Raw genomic sequence first — 22,446 nt, forward strand, 5'->3', positions numbered from 1 at the left:
CCCCCCCCCCCCCCCCCCCCCGAGCAGTTTAAATAAGGGGACGCGATCGCAAGAAAAGAAGTTACAGTCAGTTGTCAATCAGTTATCAACCAGTTATCAACGAATTATCAGCGATCTAATTAACGAGTCATTAGCGATCCTATTTTTACGACTTATACACTGTCTTATCGAATCGGTTAGCACCAGCGTCTTTGCGAACATTATCAGCATACTAATTCATCATTTTAAATATATTCAACGGTTTCAACAACGGGTAATCTCGTCCATTAAATCTCACTGACCAACCATCCTCTACACATAAATCTCTACAGTTATTTGATCGAGTGTTTTTAAGAATTGTTTACGTTCTATAATTTATGCATTAATAATTCCTTGTTTTCCTGATATGATAGTGTTAAATTTCGTCGATGTTAATATGGAACTCCGATATGGTAGATTCAGAGTGAATTAGTAAAAAGATCAATATTTCGTTTTCCTCGTTATCGTGCGGCATATACCTAATTGTTCTACTATTTCGTTATGATTTTCGCATAGTATCGTAGTCTATTGACGGATCTTGTCCAATTATTAGTTTAATTTGAGGAAATCTCGTTGTTAAGAATCTTAACATAAGTTGAATGTTTACTTTTTCTAACGTGCTGAAGCTATTGTCGTCTATTTCTATTTGTAAGCATTCAGTTTGGCATTTAGTAAAGTGTTTAGTTAATTGGTATAACCACTGTTGTTCGTTAAAGTCTTCTAGTTCGGTTTTTATAATTTGTTTAAAGTGATTGTGTTCGTTGTCTGAGCACTGCGTTTTGCTCACTTTCATTTTTATTAGCATTTCAGGGTTTTTGATGGATTGTTTGAATAGTTTCTTGATTTCTGTAGCTCCGTTATTGTTGTTGTTTTGGTTGTTTAAAGGTGGTGTATTTTCAACCAATCGCGGAGAGTGTCACGTAAACTTGAGGGTTAGATGATAAAAAAGAGAAGGTTGAGTCGTAACACAACTTTATTCACTAACACAGCACAGGTTTACAATAATCGTGACTGATGTTGACTATTCTAACGGCGAAGAATAAGTGAAGTTTTACTGATGATACTCTGTCTGAGGAAAGTTAGGGGTAGGTGTGTCTAAGGACACGGGACCATCGGGTTTGTTGATGACAATTTTGGTTAGGAAAGTGAGGGCAGTAGACATTGCTTCTGATTGGATAAAAGAAGCTTGGTGGACTAGGAAGGGTCTTAGCCGCCCTCGATAGATAGTTGCTAATGTGAAGTATCGTACGTGAGAGAAACTAACTTTCCCGTGTCTTCCAGTAATAAACAATAAGTTTTAGAATCGAGTCAGTAAAGGGATGTCGGTATGGTCTGAAAAACTTTAGTTAGAAAATGCCCGAGATTTATGATAGGTCCTTAAGACTATTGAGGGTATGCAGTAAGGATGTGCGGACATCAGGTTGTCATCTTGCCCGCGGTGTGTGGCCTGGTCTAGGTAGAGTGTCCCCCGACATAGCAGTGGGTCATTAAAGTAATTGAGGGTACGCACATATCTGCCCTCTAATGTGGATTGACGTCACAAGAGACGCGGTCGCGAGAAACGCGTCAACGGGAGTCGCAAATTCCCGTTACGATTGCAAAAATCGACACCACGAATGGATCGATCCCCTTATTTCGGTTAGAATAATAGGGGTGATTGATGTAGTATAACACTGCGATTAACAGGCAGTCGACCACGTGTTAATTACTTAAGTGTATCCGGTGTGTTCAGACGTTTTGTACGAGGTGGCGAAATATAGAAAGTAAAATTGAATCTATGCGAATCTATTAAATATCAACCCCAAACCTATATTTAATAACAGATATTCGCACTACGCGTTTGTTAAATGTCCGCGACGGTTATGTAACGTCAATCCACATCAGAGACCAGACCGCTGTCACGACCGGCTCACTTTAAAATCGGAGATAAAGATGTGGCGGCACGCGGCGACAATGTATATCGCCGCAGTGCATAATGAGCCATCAATATCCCAACGGTCCTTCCGCCGAATGTTCGAGGAGAAGGCGTGCGTGGCGACGATCGCGGACGCCTGACAAACGGGTGGATAGTGGGGATATTGAGGGGCGACAAAGGATCCGATCGGAAGTCAAAAAATTGTAAGAGCTTCAGTTGAGCAATTGCAAGAGCAATTGTAATTGAATTGTAAGAGCAAAGTTGTGAAGTGTGTTAGAAAAAAATAGTTTCTTTTTTTATTTTTCTATCTTTTTTGCCAGGATTTCCATGTTAGGATCCATCAGCTTCAAGTAAACGAAATTACGCATTTCGGGCTACGGTCAACTTTGAAGATTGAGGATCAACGGACCATTGCAACAGAGCAGACACTTTTGACGTTTCGACAAAGGAACCTTTCCTACGGGCTAAACGATCAAGGTGAGCAAACTCTGGATTCTTTTGCCAAATACAAAACGAGAAGAGACAGTACAATAATAACGGTAACGCCACAGAAGGATAAAATCAAGACTGTTCACACCGTTTCAACTAGTAGTGGGATAGACCCAACAGTCAAGGCTATATTAGAAATTTTCACGCAACAAATTAGCATACTCACACGACGTATTGATGAAACTCAACACGCAGCAATCGAAAGAGAAAAAAAACTCGCAGCAGAGATCGCACTAATAGGGGATAATTTAGCAAGAATACCCGCGGGAAATATATCAGAAACCAGTTCCTTAATAACCATAGCTGAAATACCTCAGACACCACCTCAACCTATCGAGAACAGAACTATCCCTGAAGGTTTTACACAACCAGAGCTTAAACCTAAAGACGCATTAAGACGTATGAGGTGATTATGAGTGTCGTGATAGATAATGAAAGTACACTAGAATATGTTCGACAATAACAACTAATTTATTATCGTGTAACAAATAACAATCACAGCAAATGTCGCTTAACGAATAGCAAAAATAACCGTCGTCGGTTTCGTTTCGCATAGATACAAGAGTCGTTTCGCGTTTCGCAGCTCAGAACGGAATGACGTCCTCTAAGAACAAACGAATTCTTCCTTTAGGTGCCCATCGATATCCCCACTAGGGCGCGCTTATTAGATGCGCCGCGGCAGTTGCCGCATATGTGTCCTTCCGAGAATTTGGCGGAAGAAACATAGGGATATCGATGGCACAACGGGCACGTCGATGTTGCGCTTTTGGCGGCCTAACGCTTTGTATTGCGAAGCCGACGGAAAGTTCTGTGGCGGGTGCCGCCACAGTATCCCCTTACCAGTGATAGCGTATATTAAAAAAAAATAAAAATCGTTCGTCGTCATTCCTACCATTCGTGAGAACAATTCTGCAGGCGGCGACTTTTAATGCCTAACTGAAACCTGCCTGAAACCAATCGGGAAATCAGACTCTTCGCCCTGAACGCGTAACGTATCTATTCCGGGTGTTTTCTTCATTCGCCCGGTTGTCGTTAGTTGCGACGTTTCTCGCGGGCGTTCGTTTAATCGGCAGTGTGTTCGTGCCGAGGCCTCGCCGGAATCAACACGTTACGAGTTTCGGCGGTTCTTTGTTCGAGGTCGTTCCAACGGGTGAGGATACGTGCCTGGTGACTTTGCATCGTTGACATGGGATGCATTGCCGTGTCCATATTCAGCAATCTTTATTTATGGACGACCAGACAAACGCGTCGTCACCAGTTTTTGTGTGGCACGTACCCCAGGATGAGGAAGTCCGTGGATCGAATTAAATACGTCGCGCCGCAAGGATTTCGGTACGTACGGTCGTACAATGTCCCCTGATACGTCGCAGTATATTTCCTCGTCGTGATCAGGCAACCGCATCTTTTTTAACCGTAACGCGCTCTTATCGGATTTGGCTAATTCGCGTAGCTCGATGTCACTTTCCTGCGCGGCGGCGAACGTTTGGTGGTCCACGGACTTCCTTATCGCATCGATACGTGACAGAGCGTCGGCCACGTTATTATCGAGCCCTTTTATATACCGGATGTCAGTGGTAAATTGTCCGATGTAATTCAGGTGTCGGAATTGTCGCAGCGAGCACATGTCGAGACTCTGGTTAAACGCATACTTAAAGGGTTTGTGATCCATAAGAATCATAAAATCTCTCCCTTCTATGGCATGTTGAAATCGCTTGACCGCGGTGTACATAGCGAGTAGTTCGCGGTCGTACGCTCTGTATTTTCGTTGCGGGGAGGATAGCGATTTCGTCATAAAACCCAGGGGCTTCCAGGTATCGTTGACACGCTGTTGAAATACCGCGCCTATGGCGTAACCGGATGCGTCTACCGCGAAGCTGATAGGCGCGCCAGGCATCGGATGCGCTAACATCGTCGCGTTTCGACTCGCGGAAGCTTTTCTCAGCTTGTTCGGACCACTCAATAGACGCCTTGCGCTTCTTTGTGCCTTTCAATAAGTCGTTGAGTGGTTGAAGAATTTTCGCGGCCCCAGGTATGAAACGTCGGTAAAAGTTGATCATACCGAGGTACCGTCGTAGGTCTTTCACGGTCGGGGGTAACGGTACTTCAACTATGGCGTCGACACGCTCGGCTAGCGGTTTTATTTTCTCGTTCACGGTGTGTCCCAAAAACGTGATTTCGTTCACGCCAAATTCACATTTTGCCGGGTTGATAACTACGCCGTAAGCGTTTAAGCGTTCGAATAAGATCCGCAAAAGTGCTCGCGGTGCTGCTCTTCGGTTTCAGAGGCAATCTGAAAGTCGTCGATATACGCATAAACGAAATCTAGACCACGCGTGATCTTCGCAGCTCAGAACGGAATTCTTCTTTTGAGAACAAACGAATTCTTTCCTTGGGTGCCCATCGATACCCCGCGTAGCACGCGCTTATTAGATGTGCCGCGGCAGTTGCCGCATATGTGTTTATCCGAGGATTTGGCGGAAGAAGCATAGGGATATCGATGGTACATTGGGCACGTCGATGTTGCGCTTTTGCCGGCCTAACGCTTTGTATTGCGAAGCCGACGAAAAGTTCTGTGGCGGGTGCCGCCACACATATTCCACAGCTTAACGGTGAAAACGATATAGGAGTAGAAGAATGTATTAAAGAAGTCAAAGAGATGAGGGTAATGTATAGTGAACAACATTTACTATTAAAAATGATTAAGATTGAGAAAATTTCGGGAAATGCAGCTATGACAATACGTAATGTACATATCTCAAAATAGACACATTTATATCAAGCATTACAACAGAACGTAGCAACTCAAGCTTCGGTTCGTGAAAACAAAGACCAATTAGACAAGGATTTAACGAAAGCGTACAAAGCTACATTGTTCGTTTTAGAAAATCATATAATAATCTACAATACAGCATTACCAACGAATACCCAGACGAAATAACCAGACCTGCCATGAACGACAAAATTCTGAAAGATGTAGTAACAGATTTTATTCGAGGATTAAAAACAGAAATAGGGCAAGTTCTACTTGCCAATCCCCCGCACAATGTTATTGAAGCCAAGAAACGCGCCGCCGAAATCGAAAGATATTTTCGTGAAGACAGAACGCGCAAGCAACGCTCGTCTCAACGATTGACCACAGTACAAAACACGACCAGTAACAAATTCCACGTCCACACCAGCCAAGCCGATTCAACATACTTTCGCTCAGCAACCAAGAACTACGCCTCAACAACTCGGACATGCACCATTAGCAGAACGAGCCCAACTACGATGTTTCAAGCGCAAACGCCTTGGACACACATCAAACCAATGTCCAAATTTTCGAACACAAGGCCTACAACAACGAGCACCCCCAATCAACTTCATCAAGATGGAAACAGAAGAATTAGAATCAATACAACTACAGGAAAACTCCCCACAGTGCTCCTTGGACCAGTCGGACAACCGAAACGAAGATTTCTTGTCGACTCAGGGGCAGGAATCAACCTGCTTAAGCGAAAATGGATATCAAGAACAGAACCGGTACCTATGAAGAAATTCACAATGGGACACTCTGAATTCGAAACTTCAGAACGCGTCGTTATAAATCTGTTTGACAAAGAAATAGACTTCTATGTGGTAGATAATGATTTTCCGCTAATAGAAGATGGAATATTAGGTTTCCCCGCATTACGACAATTTAATTTCGAGCTTTCCAACGACGAATTAAAACGAGACAATAATATTATTTTGCTGCAACAGGATACGACCATATCACCTGGGCAAAACATTTCAAAGACAGTGTACCTAGAAGGAAAGCCAACTCCACTATGCTTTATCAATGGTGATGAGTCCAACTTAAAAATTACTAATTCCGTCGAAAATTCTAACACTTACGATCAAATTTTTACTTTCAGAGATCTAGTTAGACTTTCACATATAGGAAAAGCTCTCAGAGAACCAATTGAAAAGATATTACTTTATTATTTGGACTTCAATCTCGAAACAGAACTCTTACCGTGCACTTCACTTACTAAACATACAATTATGCTAAAAGAAAACAACATCATAAACACTAAATCCTATCGATACAAAACAGAAATTAGGCAACAAATGGACGAAATGCTTAGGAAGAACATTATAGAACCTTCCGGCTCTCCATAAAATTCTCCAGTATGGGTTGTACCAAAGAAACAGAACGCCTCAGGAGAACAGAAATGGAGAATTGTAATTGATTTTAGAAAACTTAACGAACTTACAGATCAAGACGCATATCCACTACCTGACATAGATGACATAATATCACAGTTAGGAAACGCAAAATTCTTTTCCGTCTTAGACTTATCCTCAGGATTCCAGCAAATTCCTATGGATTCCAAATCAAAGAAGTACACTGCATTTAGCACACCACAAGGACATTACCATTATAATCGAATGCCGTTTGGACTCAAAAAACCGCTAGCGACATTTCAAATAATGATGGACACTGCACTTTGTGGACTTATTAACAAACATTGCTTTGTATATTTGGACGATATTATTATTTTTGGTCAATCGATAGAAGAACACAACCAAAACTTAGCTATCATGCTACAAAGACTTAGGGAATTAGGGCTGAAAATACAACCAGATAGGTACGAATTTTTAAAACCGGAATTAGAATACTTCGGACATAACAAGTAAAGGAACAAAACCGAATCCGAAGAAGAGAGAAGCAGTAAAAAACTTTAGACAACCTAAGAACCCAACAGAAGTAAAATCTTTCCTTGGGCTAGCAGGTTATTACAGAAAATTCATTCGTAACTTTTCAAAACTAGCAAAATCACTTACTGAACTCACTAAGAGAGACACGCCATTCCACTGGACTGACAAAACACAACTTAGCTTCGATGCATTAAAAGAAAAACTATGCCCAGCGCCAGTATTAAAATATCTATAAATTCAGAATAAAATGTCTTTTAAACCATGTATTTTTAGACAAAAGTATCTTATCACCTATTATATACAAAATAAAAAAAATGCATTAATGGATGGGTAAAGAAATATAGGCTTCTATTTAAAAATATAACAACGTCCTTGAAATTCTAGGAAAAAGAAATTAATTTAAGGAAATATTCTTTTCGTCATTGTAATGCCTTTTCAGTCGTGTAACTTAGCCCTGTGAAGTTTTTCCATAAATAAGGAAGATATTTAAATGATTCCATTTAGGTAAGCCACCCAGCTAGGTCACTGGGCCAATTAGTATATAACAATTTGCAGAAAATATTGTTCAGAAAGAAATTATGCAATATAATACAATAGTTTAAAAATAAACGAAATAGATAATCAGTTTTGTAGGATTGTTTGCTTTCTGAAAGTTTGTACGGATGGTGAAAGTAGGTATTTGTAAAAGGATGTCGAAAATATAATCTTTCTGTCTGCTTTTATTAATTTACTTTTTCCTTATATAGCCATGGATTAAGATTACACTACATACATAGACACACTGAATTTTGTTCTTTAATTAACAAAGCTTTTCTCACAATGTTTAAGTATTGATGTATTGATTCTGTATTTATTTTACGATCAGAGATTTTTAGTGAGTATAATGACGATATTAGAGCAAGCGTCGTAATAGCCTTTAATATTATTGGACATTTAATCAGAGTGTCAGTTAAGTAAAAAATTTCAAGAAGTCGTCAATTATCGATTACATGAAATATTAAACTGTTTATCATTAAAACATCCCCTTACCATATCTAAGAATAAATTTACTCGGCAAACAAAAATACAGTTAAAATCACATATCTGAACGTATCTTATTTTTTGTGCATCCATTTTTCTTACTAATGTTACCTAAAAATATTTCGAAGATATGCTTAACGAAATTTCATTCTTGACTTTCCAATTATTTTAACTTCTTCACGAGCAACTTTTTTGATAACCATCATATCCCATACCTTAACATCAAATACACTAAATGTTTTACAATAAATAAATATCTTATCACTTGCATTATGTCACAACCAATTTCTATCGTTGTAAATTAATACAGACTCCTAAAACACGTTATAAGTGTTTTCACAAAATGTTATCAGAAAGCGTGTATAGAAAAAGATTTCAAAAACTTTGATATACTTTAGCCAATCTTTGGTTTATAACACTCCTTTCCTCTATTGACGTGAACGTTCTCTCCGACTTTGTTTTTCCGTTTGTCGGAAAGATAAGATTCGAAGAAGAATTTTCCAAATAGGATTAAATAACTGAAGTAGATGGCGAAACCAAATATAAAATTTTTACGCGTAATGTAGCATTCAAGTCCACAACTTTCTCGATAATAGTAAGCCGCAATAGTTGCAACGCAACCAATCACCATTTGTACCAGCTGCATCGTAGTAATCATCATGGCAATGTCTTTTGGTACTTTGTATTGCATTGCTTTCAAAGCATAATAAGAATACATCCAGGAATGAACAAAGTAGTTCATTACGACATACCACCTTGTGGCTGCTGTAGTCTCCACATATGTGAACCAAGAGAAAAGAACAACAGTTAAATGATGGTAAAAATGTAGAAATATCAATGGTTGCTTTCGTAACACAATGAAGATCGTATCGCCAAATTCTAGGACCTTTGATAGGACAAATACCCATGTCCAAAAGCCAGAAACATGATCTTGCAAAAGGTGGCTGAAAAGAAAATAATTCCATTCTTATTGTATATCACAGATTAACATATTTAAAATATCGATTCATTTTGTGAATATGACATTTAAATCAAAACCATGTATTATGTCCCATATAATGAAACAATAAGAACTTTGTTATTTTGATTTGGAAATATAATCATACAATGTGTATAGTATAGGTCGATATGTTGCGAATTGGTAGACATAACTGATTATATCAATCGATAAAACTCATTTCAGAAACAAATTTATACGTGAAATCTTTTTAGAGAATTATTATAAGAATAATATCGTAAACAACTATTAAAAATGTGTTTCCTATTTCACTAACGCTTTCCACATATCAATATTCACTAAATACCGAGCATAAGAAATTATTTCATATAACAATTCATTTCATTAATAATTATTTTTTAAAATCGCCATTCACCTGAAAATATATTAAAAGGTAAAAATATGAAAGTAGCATTACCTAGGTTTGCAAATACTGTAGTAAAACCCATGATGTCTCAATGTAAAGAACATTTCCGGTGCTGTTCTACAAAATCCGATAATGGAGAACACTGCAAGCAATCCACTCCATAATGCAAGCGGACGCTTCAAGTCAAACTTTGGTCTGCTCGACATGTAGTACTTGCCGCCAAAAATTAGGATCACGTAAATAATACAGCAGTAGTAGCAGTACTGAAAATTATTCTGGAACCATTTTTGAGAGTCTGGATAAAAGTAGTTTTTTTCGAAGTTGAAGACATGCGAGTAGGTAGGTTCAATGATCTGCGGAGAATCCTTTCTATTCATCGTAAAATATTTTTTTTACATCCACTGGTCGCAAAGCAATTAAAGAAAATACGCAGTCTTTCGCCCACGTTGTCAATTGACTAAAATGTAAGGAGAAGAACTGTTAACACTCTTTTTTAAAACTATGGAAATTGAAATATTTAATAAATGATGTATTCAAACTAATGTAAAATATTCAAAACAAAGTAATAAGGCAATACAAAATAATAAGTTAGTTATTTTTGTCTATCGTATTTAATTAAAATTTAATATAAAATATTGTTGATGTTGTTCTGTTTTTATGAGCTTCGTCATCCATCAGAGTTCGTTATGTTGTTAATGTTTAATTACAGTAGGATTTGAATTTTCTGAACATTTTCCAGCAGTACGTTTGATTCTTCGGACAATATCGGACAGAAAAGGAAAAAAAATATTAAATAAACAAATATAAATTAAATTATGTACGCTTTTACTTCTGCTAAAGAAATGAAAGATGTATTTTGATTATTATTAATATCTGCAATGGATGGCGATAAAAATGAAAATAAGAACAACGAAGGTAATGATAATCTAAATGAAAATGGTGATATAATTATACCTCGTTTTCGCTTTGCTCTAAATGAGATCCCAACAAAAAATTAACACAATTAAAAAGAAAAGGCTTTTGTTTAAAAATATACTAGGAAGAAAAAAATTTCTTAATCATATTAAATTTCTTAAACAGTATTATCATTAAATACTTTTTGTTGTTTACTTATTTAATACTTACAATTTGTCCGGCTGAACATTTGACAAATTTTTCCAACTTTATTGTTAAATAACATGTTGATAGCTACTTCCAACGGGATACCATTTTCGAGATGAAGTACTTGAATGTAATAATAATTATTCAACTCATATTATTAAAAATAAAAAACTAACGTATTCACTGTAATCCTGAGATGCACTCTCCATTAGACGAACACTTCTCTTTGACGCACTTTTCGGATAAAGAAATTTCTAATGAAGACAAGGAAGGCAATTCTCTAACGATTACGAGATGAAAACGAAAAAATATTTGTCTGAAATCAAAAATCTGAGATTTATGTAATCACATAGAGCCTTTGAAAATGTTAAAATGTAGAAAACTTTGGAACTAAACTAACCCGCCAAGCCCGCCAGATTTTTACTTTTAGTAACATGAGTTCAATAATTGAAGTAATACCCTATTATACGATTACCGCGTAATCTCAAAATATACAGGTTTACATGTACATTATTATTACATTCCACTCATTTCCAACATCTTTTAATTAAACTTCAACTCACACTATTTTCTTTTTAGAGATAGATTTAACTCCTCCTTTTGGAAAAACAAAACAGTTGAAGTGTACCAAAGCAAAAAGCAAGCTGTGATTAAACATTTTGGAAATACGACTAAATTGCTTAAGTTCTTTGAAGGAATATTAAGCTGCAATTAGTAAGTATTAGCTACTGCAATAAGTATTAATCTAAGGGTTAAAAAAAATGAAGGTACGTCATGAGTTATGTATGTTAAGAAAGGAATAACCGTTATTTTTCAAATATTTTACAAATATTTTTTAATTATTGTTATAAAATTATTAACACCACAATGTTTAATTGCAAACAGTACACTAAAGCATTAAATTTACATATGAGGTTGCTACATATGAAATGACATTTTCAACTTTCCCCAAAAATAAATAAGTTTCATTATTGTAGAAAAGTTGTAAAAATTCAATGCTTCTGTTACATTTGTCTTTCACATTTGATTCTTAGGTGTGTTGCACGGAAACTTTTTAACAAATTTTAAAATTTTCACGTTTTCATGAATGGATAAAATAACGAATGGTTGAATAATAGTTTGATCTGACAAAGCGATACCCCTAATTTAGGCAAACAATGTATGATGACGTGGTAACATAAAATACGTAATTAGAAAGTTATGTTCCAACCACAACCATATGATTGATACACTCACCGTTGAACAATATAAAATCTTTAGAAAAGTTATGATGCCAATGAAAATAAGAAGTTTAAAATATTTTTGATTTCGATAAAATGCAAAATATCGATTCGGAGCTTCGTAAACAGCAATGATATGATATGATATGATACGAAATAAGACCTGAAAGTGTGCACTTCATATGTAGTATATCATTGATTTGTCTATTTACGTTACATGTGTTATATAGCAGAAATTACAAAAGGAATTATTCACTTAAAAAATTTTTTAGAAAACTAAGAAAATAATTGAAATGTGCATATTTATATAATTTCTGTATCTCTAACTTAAATGTAACGAATTGTTATTTTTTACATGAAATTTGTTTTCAAATCGGTATTCAAAATAATAAATCGATTAATATAATTTTAGTATTTAATTCAAATTTAGAAATTAAGTCAATAATTTATTGCTTTAATTTACTTGCCTTCATTTACTACAGCAAGTTATTCATCATTGACATATTTGGCTATGGAAAACCTTGGCTTTCGATTTTAGAGGATACACTGAACTTTTGACAATGAAGCGTTCATTTCTGAATCAAAAAGTAAAGTTCGATGATAATAATTTCGGTCCATACCAATTTCTTTCCCTCGAGGGAATGATCGACGCCGCTATTGAGTTCGGGTGTAGATATTTCTTAGACGAAGCCAACAAAAATCGATTTTAATTTGCGCTGAATTCTTATACAAGTAACATGTACAAATAATCAACCAAGGAAGACTATCACTGATGGTTAGTGGGTAACTATCATCACACGCAGCGTGTCGTAGAGTGTGCAGTGCCTCACTTCCTACTAGAAATAAAACATATTCCTCTTAGATGGTTAACGATAAACAGCTTGCGCAATTTGCAAAAAGCAATACGATCATGCAAATTAATACACTTATATAATATAAATAATAGTTTCTTCTTTCTAGTTACTACTAAAAAAGATACTGTTTATATATTGAATGTTTATTAACATATGTCTTACATCAACTGGCGTGTTTTGCGTAATAGCATACATCATTTACATTTTTTACTGGTAGCTAGCAATAGATGTATGCATGGTATTTGTTTCTACGTCTAATAACTATTAAATATTGTTCCGAAATTTGAAAGGTAATAAAGATTTTATTCATGCAGAGCAAAAATGTATGAGAAAATTAAAGTCTAAATAATACAAATTATATTCAAATGTCAAAGATAGTGGTTCCACAAATGGGACTTCAAAATTAAGGGAAATAAATCCACACATGTAACCTTCACGCCGCGAAAACAATCCTGCCCTCAGGTGACCATCAATAATATTACTATTCCTAACAAGGACTCAGTCAGATATCTGGGCATAACTTTGGACAGGATATTGACATGGAAACAACACATCATAGACAAATCGAAGCAAATCAAGGCTAAACTCAAAAAATTCTACTGGTTCATTGGCCGTCGTTCCAACTTAAGCACACAGAGCAAAATATTGCTATATAAAGCCATACTAAAACCTGTTTGGACCTATGGGATCCAACTATGGGGAACTGCGAGTAACTTCAACATAGAAATTCTTCAACGATTCCAATCAAAAACACTAAGATCCTTAATAAATGTACCTTGGTATGTCACCAACGAAACAATCCACCGCGACCTCAAGATACCCACAGTCAAAGAAGAAATATCCAAGTTCAAAAGCAGATATAACACAAGAGTCAACAATCATCACAACCCATTAGTCACTCAATTACTTGACACGACGGATCAGACCCACAGACTAAAAAGAAAATACCCTTTAGATCGAAGCATTAAATTCAACTAGAATCAAACATAATATAAATTATTATAATCCAAGTTACTGTAGGACGCTAAATGAAATTACCTAAAATTCTCAGTGAGAATTGTTTGTAAATTGACGACCAAATAAAAAAAAAATCTCAAAGGAATTATCAGTGGGATACTACCAATAAAAATTGTATTAACAGATGTACACATATTAAAATATCTACATTAAAGAAACATTTAGTTATGTCCTAATATTGCAAACAAAAAAGAATGTCATTCTATTGGGTCATTACCACCTAATGACAAAATCCGCAATCACTTAGTTGGCAACCCAATATGATAATGACATAGCCTTCGTACTTTCTATATGTGCCCATCTGCAGAGAATACCTCGAAAAATTTACCGAATGTTCAGCTGGACAAATTGTAAAGTACAAATTAAATAAAAAAAAAGGAATCTGCAGAGAAGCTAATAACACAGAAATAAAATGATATTAAATAGCAACGGGCTATCTATTATATCGACACGAAGGTGCATTGTCACTAACATACATCTACTGGAGAAGCTTATGCAAGAAAGGAAACAAAATGTATATAAAATGATTAGGATCCGATACTTCTCATAACTCATGGATAAACAAAAAATATATACTTTAATTTAAGTAAAGAGACTTATTACTACTCCGTGTCTTTATCTTTTTAGCAATATCCACAAAATTGATGTTGTATACGTACATCTGTGGTACATCGATAACAGCAAAGAATGTACACACAGATTATTAAAATTAAAGATGTATATAGATAGTTGTATGAGATGATGTCTATATACATGTACATTATGTACATGTTTAAATGCAGATGTTCAAATGCAAATGTAAACGTTTGAATGTATGTTAGATGCACGTCTATCTATATACATCCTTAATTTTATTAATTAATTTTTCCACGATATATTGAATCAAATTCGACACGTACTCCAATAAATTAATGTTTTGAATGTATCCAAGATATACATTCCCACGTACAAAGGTTTGTTGAATTTAACGCTTTATTTAACTCTGCAAACGCTCAAGGACTATGGAAATTCGGTCTGGCAATCAGTCGTTCGGCACGGTCTCAACGCGTGACTAACTTTATGTCCGTATGGTTGCGCAAATTGCCCATCGTTTTACCAAAGATCGCGTTATTCATTCATTATTCAACAAATCTTTCGAAAAATCCCTAGCAACGTTCGTATGAATTCTGGTACTTAAATAGATGTAATCCCGCAATCACCGCGATTGTTGAAACTCAAGAATACGATGTACATTTTCCAATTTCAATCTCGTGTTTTAAACACTGCGACAAATAACGATAATTGACCATATATCGAGTTTGTCGATAATATAGCAGTTATAGCGTAACCAGTGTTTTGTTCCGCTATTTCTTCTCGTGGCTGGGATAGAAAGGTCATTCGCTCGCAATCGATGATATAGATGTCTAATTTTTCTTGCGAGATAAAACAGTGAAGATAACTGAAAAAGAGAGAATAAATGTTATCGTACCTCGCGATGATGACATATTTTTTACATCAGTGAGCATTAATTTGATACATAGCAAATTATATGCAAGTAAAATAATCTTCAATGAATAGCAAATTGACATGCTTCCGTTTTTGCGCAGTTAGTTGAAGTGATACGTACGCTTCATTTTCCGATCTGTAAACGTTTATAAATATATCGTTGCGTTTCTTAAATTTGCTAATTTGATTCAGTGACATGGGCAGTTGAATACTATCGGTACAGAGTATGTTAGAGCAGTGTGGGTACAGAGTACGTTAGAACAGTGTGGGTACGATAACTGTCGGTATGAATGTTTACTAATTGAACAAAGGCCCGCAACGACAGATCAAAAGAAACATGCGTCATCGTCACATTTGATATTGATAACTGATCTTTGAAATTGTACTGTCCAAAGTAAGGAAAGGTTGCAACCTGCACGAAAAGGTTGATGTTTGTTACAATTTACCAACAGGTGCAATATCTTTGAAAGAGCCCAACTGCTGTCTCGTTCTTGAAACTCCTCTTGTAATGTCCCTCACATAACATATACGTAAATCGAATGATCTGTATAGTTCATGTTTCCATGTGCTGAAACTCTTCACCGAGATCACATTTCGTAACACAAACTCAGCTTCAAATACTGCATTCACTTTCAAAATTAAATATTCATGTTCGTAACGCAACTGGTGGCGCGATTCGATGTGCTCTGCATTAATAATGCCAGTTAAAGTACTAACCTCTAGCGACGTGCGAAAGGCGTTTACTCGTTAAAAGGTTCAAAGTCTCTAATCTATAAATAACTGATGTTATTGCATGTTTTGCGCTAACAGATAGTCTATTCTTCTATTTATCCTGATATTTGATAAATAATCAGCTTTAATATTGTAGTATCGTGGACAAATTGCCTAAGAAATATCGGGTGAATCATAAACAATGTTGTGAGAAAACCTAAATGTCGACAGGACAAAAGGGTTTGGAAATTTCAATGAACCGAGCAGCCCATCAATGTGTCGTCGGTCCTTCAGTCGAATAGTTACGCGGGAGAAGCCCTACGTGACCATGACCGCGGACGGTTACTGAACACGTTCGTGATAGGGTTATGAGAAAAGACAAAGGGATGCTTAAGGGAGAAGGACGAATTAACAGACAGTCGTAAGTTGAGAGTCGAGTTGTGAGGAGTCGAGAGTTGAGTTGCCAAGTTGTTATGAATTGTAAACTGTTAATTGTGAGTTGTCTACAACTAAGTAGAATCTAGTTCTCCTATCGTTATTAATGTACGCTAATACTTCAAGTTTCTTTCACCTGTGTTACTTATCTTTTACACATTTCAAAAATTGTATGTCCTCATTCTTTAATTAGATTGATGAAACCAAACCTGGCGAGAGAAAGTATAATCGAGAAAGAATGATTGACGGGCACTGGGTGCTTGGAATCATCGATACACATATAGATGATTGCTGGATCAATCATCAATTCTCATCTCTGTTATTAAAGAATATGTTACCATTGGTTCAGAGATACATACCAATAGTTTTAAAAGCTGCAGTAGGTTAGCAACAAAGTGCTATATACATAAAACTGTTAATCACACTATTGAATTTATACATAGATTGAATCTGTATATTGAACAAACATAGTGAATTATAAAAATAGAAAACAAATTAGGTTTAAGTTAAGATAGATTAAATTCTCTGCCGATAGCCGGTGAAGTTAATGTGAAGGGAAAAAGTGTTACACGCAATTCTTTTATTACAGCACCAGATGGGGTTCACATCTAACATATTGAAACGGAATGATGACCAGTAAAACAATGGTTTGGAGGAAAATCAGGCTACCATAATGAAGAATTTGGCAAATGCCTGTATGAATATTTCAAGCGATGATTTTGTAACCATCATAAAGTAGACAAAGTGTAATTTCTAATTTGTGCAATAAAAAAAGAGTAAATATTTAAAAATTAAAATAAAAATGAAATACAGAACTAGATGAAATTTCTGAAGAGCTACCTCCTCTCCAATTTCCACAATTTTTAAATATGTTGTAAAGCATTACCTTCTGGAGAATTTGCTCCTATACATATAACCGACCGTAGGTTTTACTTTCCAAGATATCCACGATTCGTAAATTCTGCCTATAATTGTGCTCCCGTATCAGCGTGTGTGTTAGAATTGGTTACCAGCCACCTCACTGCTGGCAAGGAAAACATGTTTGCAGATTTATTTATTTTAAAAACAATGAGAAATTAAAACAATTAGTTTCACTTAAAATTTCATCATTTTATCTTCATAACCCTGTATCTATTCACAGAATCAAACAGAAGGAGTATGTATGGATTTCCAAGCGCCTAAGTGTTATGAGTTTGTAAAAAAATATGTTTTTAAATTTAAAGAAACGTTAACTACCCCCTGATTTCGATGATTTTTAAACATATTATACATATAAACATTTTGAAGAATTCTTTTATACGTATAACCGACGGTTGGCCTTAGTTTGCGAGATGTTCGCGAAAAAGAGCCGATATCACTACAGTAAATTCTGTCTATACTTATGCGTCTGTCACAGCATACACATCAGTTTGGTTACTGAATGCCGGTCACTTATCTTCTGTTTGTAAATGAGTGTCGAGCTAGCTTAAAGACCTCGTAAGGCAACGTATTTATATATGCGGGGTTTAGGTTTGAGTTTGATTTCTCAATCCGGTAGCCACAAAGCAGCTTGCGACAACACTTGTGTGAAATTGTAACAAATTAATTATAAAAACAATAGGCAAATGAATAATTGATATTATTTTATACAATAAAATAATCATTATTATTTTACGCAAGCGTTGACGATCACCTCGCGACAGCCGAATTGGAAAGTCTAACCTAAATCTAAAGCCAATACAGTGATAATATTCGCTTTGAATTGAGTTATGATGGACATTTCTTGCACCTTCACAAATGGAATTGTGCACAACCCTCAACCGTAAGATAAGTAGCCGGCGAACGGTAACGAATACAGACGCAGTCGCTGCCACAGCGGACATCTATAGGCAGAGTACATTGTGTTGGGTCAACAATTTTTCATGAATATCTTCAACTCAGCGAGTTCATTCCTTATATATATAGGAAAACATTGTTTGTACTGACCGCTGCACAATTTGGAATTGAAATCCATTTGAAATGGACTGAAAAGTGGATATTCGTGGCCGAAATCAAAATTCACAAATTTAATATAAAAATATTTTTTTAAATGTGAAATTTTAAGTAAAAGTAATTGTTTTAATTACTCATTATATCATCAATACTCAATATATACATCAAAATAGAGATTCTGTAATTTTTTGCAATCGTATTTTATCATAAAAACGGAATTGTAATTACTTTCTATTGACGGCTATTCTGGAGTCAAGCTTTGAAAAATCGATCCTTTTGCATTTCCTTAAAGAATTTTAAAAAAATGGATGTGCAATCCCTAGCCGGAACTCCTAAAATTAACTAGAGTCCCTCCTTAAATGAAACATATTATTTAAATATGGATCCTCATTAACTATTAACTTTTATTTAGAAAATAGTGCTGTTTTTATTAATTTTTATTAAATAAAAGAATATTTTTTTAAATAGAAATATTTAATGAAAGTTAATTAGTCCGCCACAATCGAATCACTTTGCATTTCCGACTAGATTGCCTCTGAAGCAATCGATCGATGCATGTCAAACATGCAAGAAAAACAATCACTTATTACCCTTTATCTTTTATTATTATTTGAAATGATCAAATATTTGGCAAGCAAATGAGTTATGACAAAATTATATTCTCAAATTATATTTTGGTATTTATTTGCAAACAATTTTATTTTATCAGTTGAACAGGGTTGATGAAAGGTTTGAGGATTACCAGACGACACATGGCTATTGAAAGTGAAAAGATTTTTCTATATTACTGAGGGAAAAATTCCGAACGGCCCGCCGAATCAGTTAGTGCGTGATTGGTGTGAATAATGAGTGTGAACTTTGATGCAGACGAGTGCGAGAGAGTGAGATACGACACAGAACGGTGTGTAATGCATAAACGGTGTGCATTCCGTTTCTAGCCACTATGGCCAAAACATGGTGCATAGAGATCATAAGAGTTACTGGTGGAAAAGTCTCGTTAAAGTGGACCCCGAGACATTCGGCAAATCCTCGAGCCACCAGTCGAGCTCCAAAGTACCATCCGGATTGAACATGTTTTGCACGACCTAATTCACCTGCAATAGCCTACTTAATAGGTAACATTACCTAACCTAATAGTCTACTTAAAGTTGGCGATTTCAAATCCCGCGCATATGGTGGTAGCACATGGTTTCTCGTATTATATTTTTTGACCTTTTCCTCCAACTGGTTAAGGAGACCGGAGTCTCGACTCATACTACATCTTTTCACTTTCAGCCTCGTCATCTTCAAGCGCAGCTTCAACATTCGACTTCTTTCAGGGCATAATCTTTAAAAGTTTCCAAAAACGAGACGTCTCTTGACGCTACTATCTTTCTCCCTTCCTGGTTCCAGACCCTGTATCCCACGGGCACGAATAGCACAAGAGTATTCTTTGTTTGGTATGTTCCTCAAATATTTTTTTCTAGTTTTCTGGTCGAAAAAAAATCCAAATTCCCAAATAATCAATATTTATGTTTATACTTATAGGTTTATATATTTATATGTCTCACGTCTGGTGTAATTCCAATTCAGGTATAGAATGTTGTTTGTCCTATCTGCTTGGCAGCAATTTCATATGTAATTCGCAGCTGAAATCACTTTCGCTCAAGACAGCAAGTCTTCGCAAGAATCCCCTATTGTTTCGAAGATTGCTCGAATGCCTTGTTCAAGTATTCTACACCTGATGATTGAAACTATTGTAGATCGCTTTAATATAATAGAGATTACAAAAAAGAGCAATATATCGCTTTACTGCGCACAGAACAAAAAGAAATCGTAAGCTTGGCACGCTCACGTTATAGATAATTGCCGATAGTACTAACGAAATCTCCAGGATATTCTAGGCAAGAGATTTCAATCAAAACGGTACCATTGTCCGTTCGGTGATATTTTATTCTTCTCTCCTTCTGGTTCTCTACCATAACCTTGAAATCCCTAAAAGCGTCAGAAGCCTCACTTTTATGTTTGAAAAAGCTTACCTCGCATCATGACTTATCGTCGATAAATGTGATAAAGTATTTGGCCTTTCCAACGGATGGAAACTTCATCGAACCGCAAAAATTCGAGTGTATCAAGTCGAATATTTCGTTTTTCTTACCGAACTATTTGTAAACAGCAACTTTATCATCTTCCAACGTATTTTTCAAGGTCATATTTTTCTTCTCTCCTTGAACATCGACAGCGAATGGTACCTTTCATCTCGCAACAATTTCAGACGACGCACTGGTAGCTAAATTCGATGTTCGCTATGCTGTCCAAACACTAAACATTATCGCAGCGTATACTTTCCGCTCGATTTGCAGTTTTCGTATCCGAGAAATCTTCATTCGCGCGCAATACAATACAGTTTATGGCTGTTCGCAAGCGATTGGCTCTTTCCGTTTTCTTCTTGCATTCATTGGATGACATCTAAATTTGAAATCCTCCCAATTACGCAACCTACTCTCCTCCGGTTTCCCCTTCTTCGGAGAACTTCTATTTCGTTTAGCTTATCAACTGTATCAAAGAATTTACGTACATGTTCGCGTATATTGCCATAATTTTGCATCCATTACAAGACGTGTTGTTTTAACAGAATGCCTTTCTGAGCTGTTATTCGAGATTGATATATGCTATCCAACATTAGCTATGCTTCGCAGGAGCTACTACATCCGTTGACTTGTTTTATTTCCAACGGATTTACCAAGAGAATTATATTGAATTTCACTTCACTATCGTCGGTTTCTCTGGCATCATCGTGGCTCGGTTTTACTTTTCTTACGTTCACCAAATCTCACACGTCATTTTCTATGAGCAGCGCTTTTATTTGTATCTTCCATGTGTCGAAGTTGTTTTTTTTTCAATGTCTAAATCCCTAATAAACTTGCATGGTTATTTTGATTCACTGTACTCAGGCTAACCTCAAAATTCTCCATCACGTGCGCTTGTCTTACATCTAGTTTCCTATCTCTCATGATCATCTCGACTCACATCCCGTTGACTAGAGTTGATTGATTATCACCAACCAACACATGTGAATTAAACTTGAAAATATTTTATTACATGCAAATAATAAATAAAAGTAACTACTCGATAAACGCTAGCTAACCAAGGGAACGAACGTGTGACGAAACAAATTCGAGACTCTAAAAATACGTAAAATAAGTTCAACTGTGTATAGCCTATAAGGAAACTATCGCTTTTCAACAATATTCTAATATATTTATTTATCTCGTCTGAAATAATTTTTTGATCTATTCATTATTTTCTTTTCAAATAAAAAGTGCACAACTCTAGTTTTTGTATCAAAATTATTGATATTAAAGTTGCCATCGTTCACAGACGTCACATCTTTCCACTTCGATTTAGTCATAAAAATTAACTCCTTTGTGAAGTTTATTCGTTTTCTTCCATTTACCTTATAAATAAAGAGTTCATTCTTGGCTACTCTACCAGTCACTGTACCCAGCTAGACTTAAACATTCTCTGAATTCTTTGTACTGACACTTTTTACATCTTTCTCGTAACAGTTCTAAGACCTTTAGATTTAGATCTAAGTTTTCTACGGTTCTTCATTTCCACTAGTCTTGGTATATTTAATTGTGGATTTTCTTTTACTTTCCCTACGATACAACTTTCGTACTTAGGAGACTTGGTCTGTTAGATTGTGGAAGAGATTTATGGAACACTCGTTTTGTGCTCATGCTGCTGCTTAGGTTATGTTGTGTGATCAATATATTTGAAACGTGTTGTTTGTTTATTCTCATCAACATCCATCCTCCATCGAGTTTCCGACATCGAGCCCTTGCTTAACGCTGAGTATTCCAGGCAATTCTCCTATGCGTGTACCACAGTCAGCAGGCTCTTTCCTGTACAATCTGCGATAGTAATTTGTCTCATGCCAAATATGGAACTATTTTGCGGATAATATTTTATCCTTAACTGGAGGAAAAGTATGACCTGACGCATACAAATAACGTATTCTTGTCCTTGCGATCTATTTTGATGAAAATTTTAATGAGAAGTAGTGAGAAAACATGAGCTTTTAACGTTACGTTTGTAAACAACCACTTCTAATTTCTCGAAACATGTCACTATGTGCTACGTCTCCGAATATCTTTGTGTGTTGAAAACACGGCATTATT

The 22,446-nt window shown here is 35.9% G+C and overlaps 1 protein-coding gene across 4 annotated transcripts; it reads right to left on the reverse strand.

Moving 5' to 3' along the window:
* Positions 1-7,806: 7,806 nt before the first annotated feature.
* Positions 7,807-15,846, reverse strand: LOC122576174 (elongation of very long chain fatty acids protein 6-like). 4 transcript variants are annotated; one of them, XM_043746074.1, is made up of 4 exons: positions 12,431-12,646; positions 9,541-9,946; positions 8,519-9,069; positions 7,807-8,439 (listed from the first exon to the last, which is right to left on the reverse strand). In XM_043746074.1, exons 2-3 carry the CDS (start codon positions 9,864-9,866, stop codon positions 8,520-8,522), a joined length of 876 nt encoding a protein of 291 aa, XP_043602009.1. In that variant the 5' UTR covers positions 9,867-9,946; positions 12,431-12,646; the 3' UTR covers positions 7,807-8,439; position 8,519. The 4 variants fall into 4 exon arrangements, with proteins under 4 accessions (XP_043602009.1, XP_043602011.1, XP_043602010.1 ...); XM_043746076.1 differs by lacking the exon at positions 12,431-12,646 and adding an exon at positions 15,617-15,846 and having other exon boundaries at positions 7,807-9,069; XM_043746075.1 differs by lacking the exon at positions 12,431-12,646 and adding an exon at positions 15,613-15,846 and having other exon boundaries at positions 7,807-9,069.
* Positions 15,847-22,446: the final 6,600 nt, after the last annotated feature.

The sequence above is a fragment of the Bombus pyrosoma genome, linkage group LG16 (genome assembly GCF_014825855.1).
Source record: "Bombus pyrosoma isolate SC7728 linkage group LG16, ASM1482585v1, whole genome shotgun sequence".
Lineage (NCBI taxonomy): Eukaryota > Metazoa > Arthropoda > Insecta > Hymenoptera > Apidae > Bombus > Bombus pyrosoma.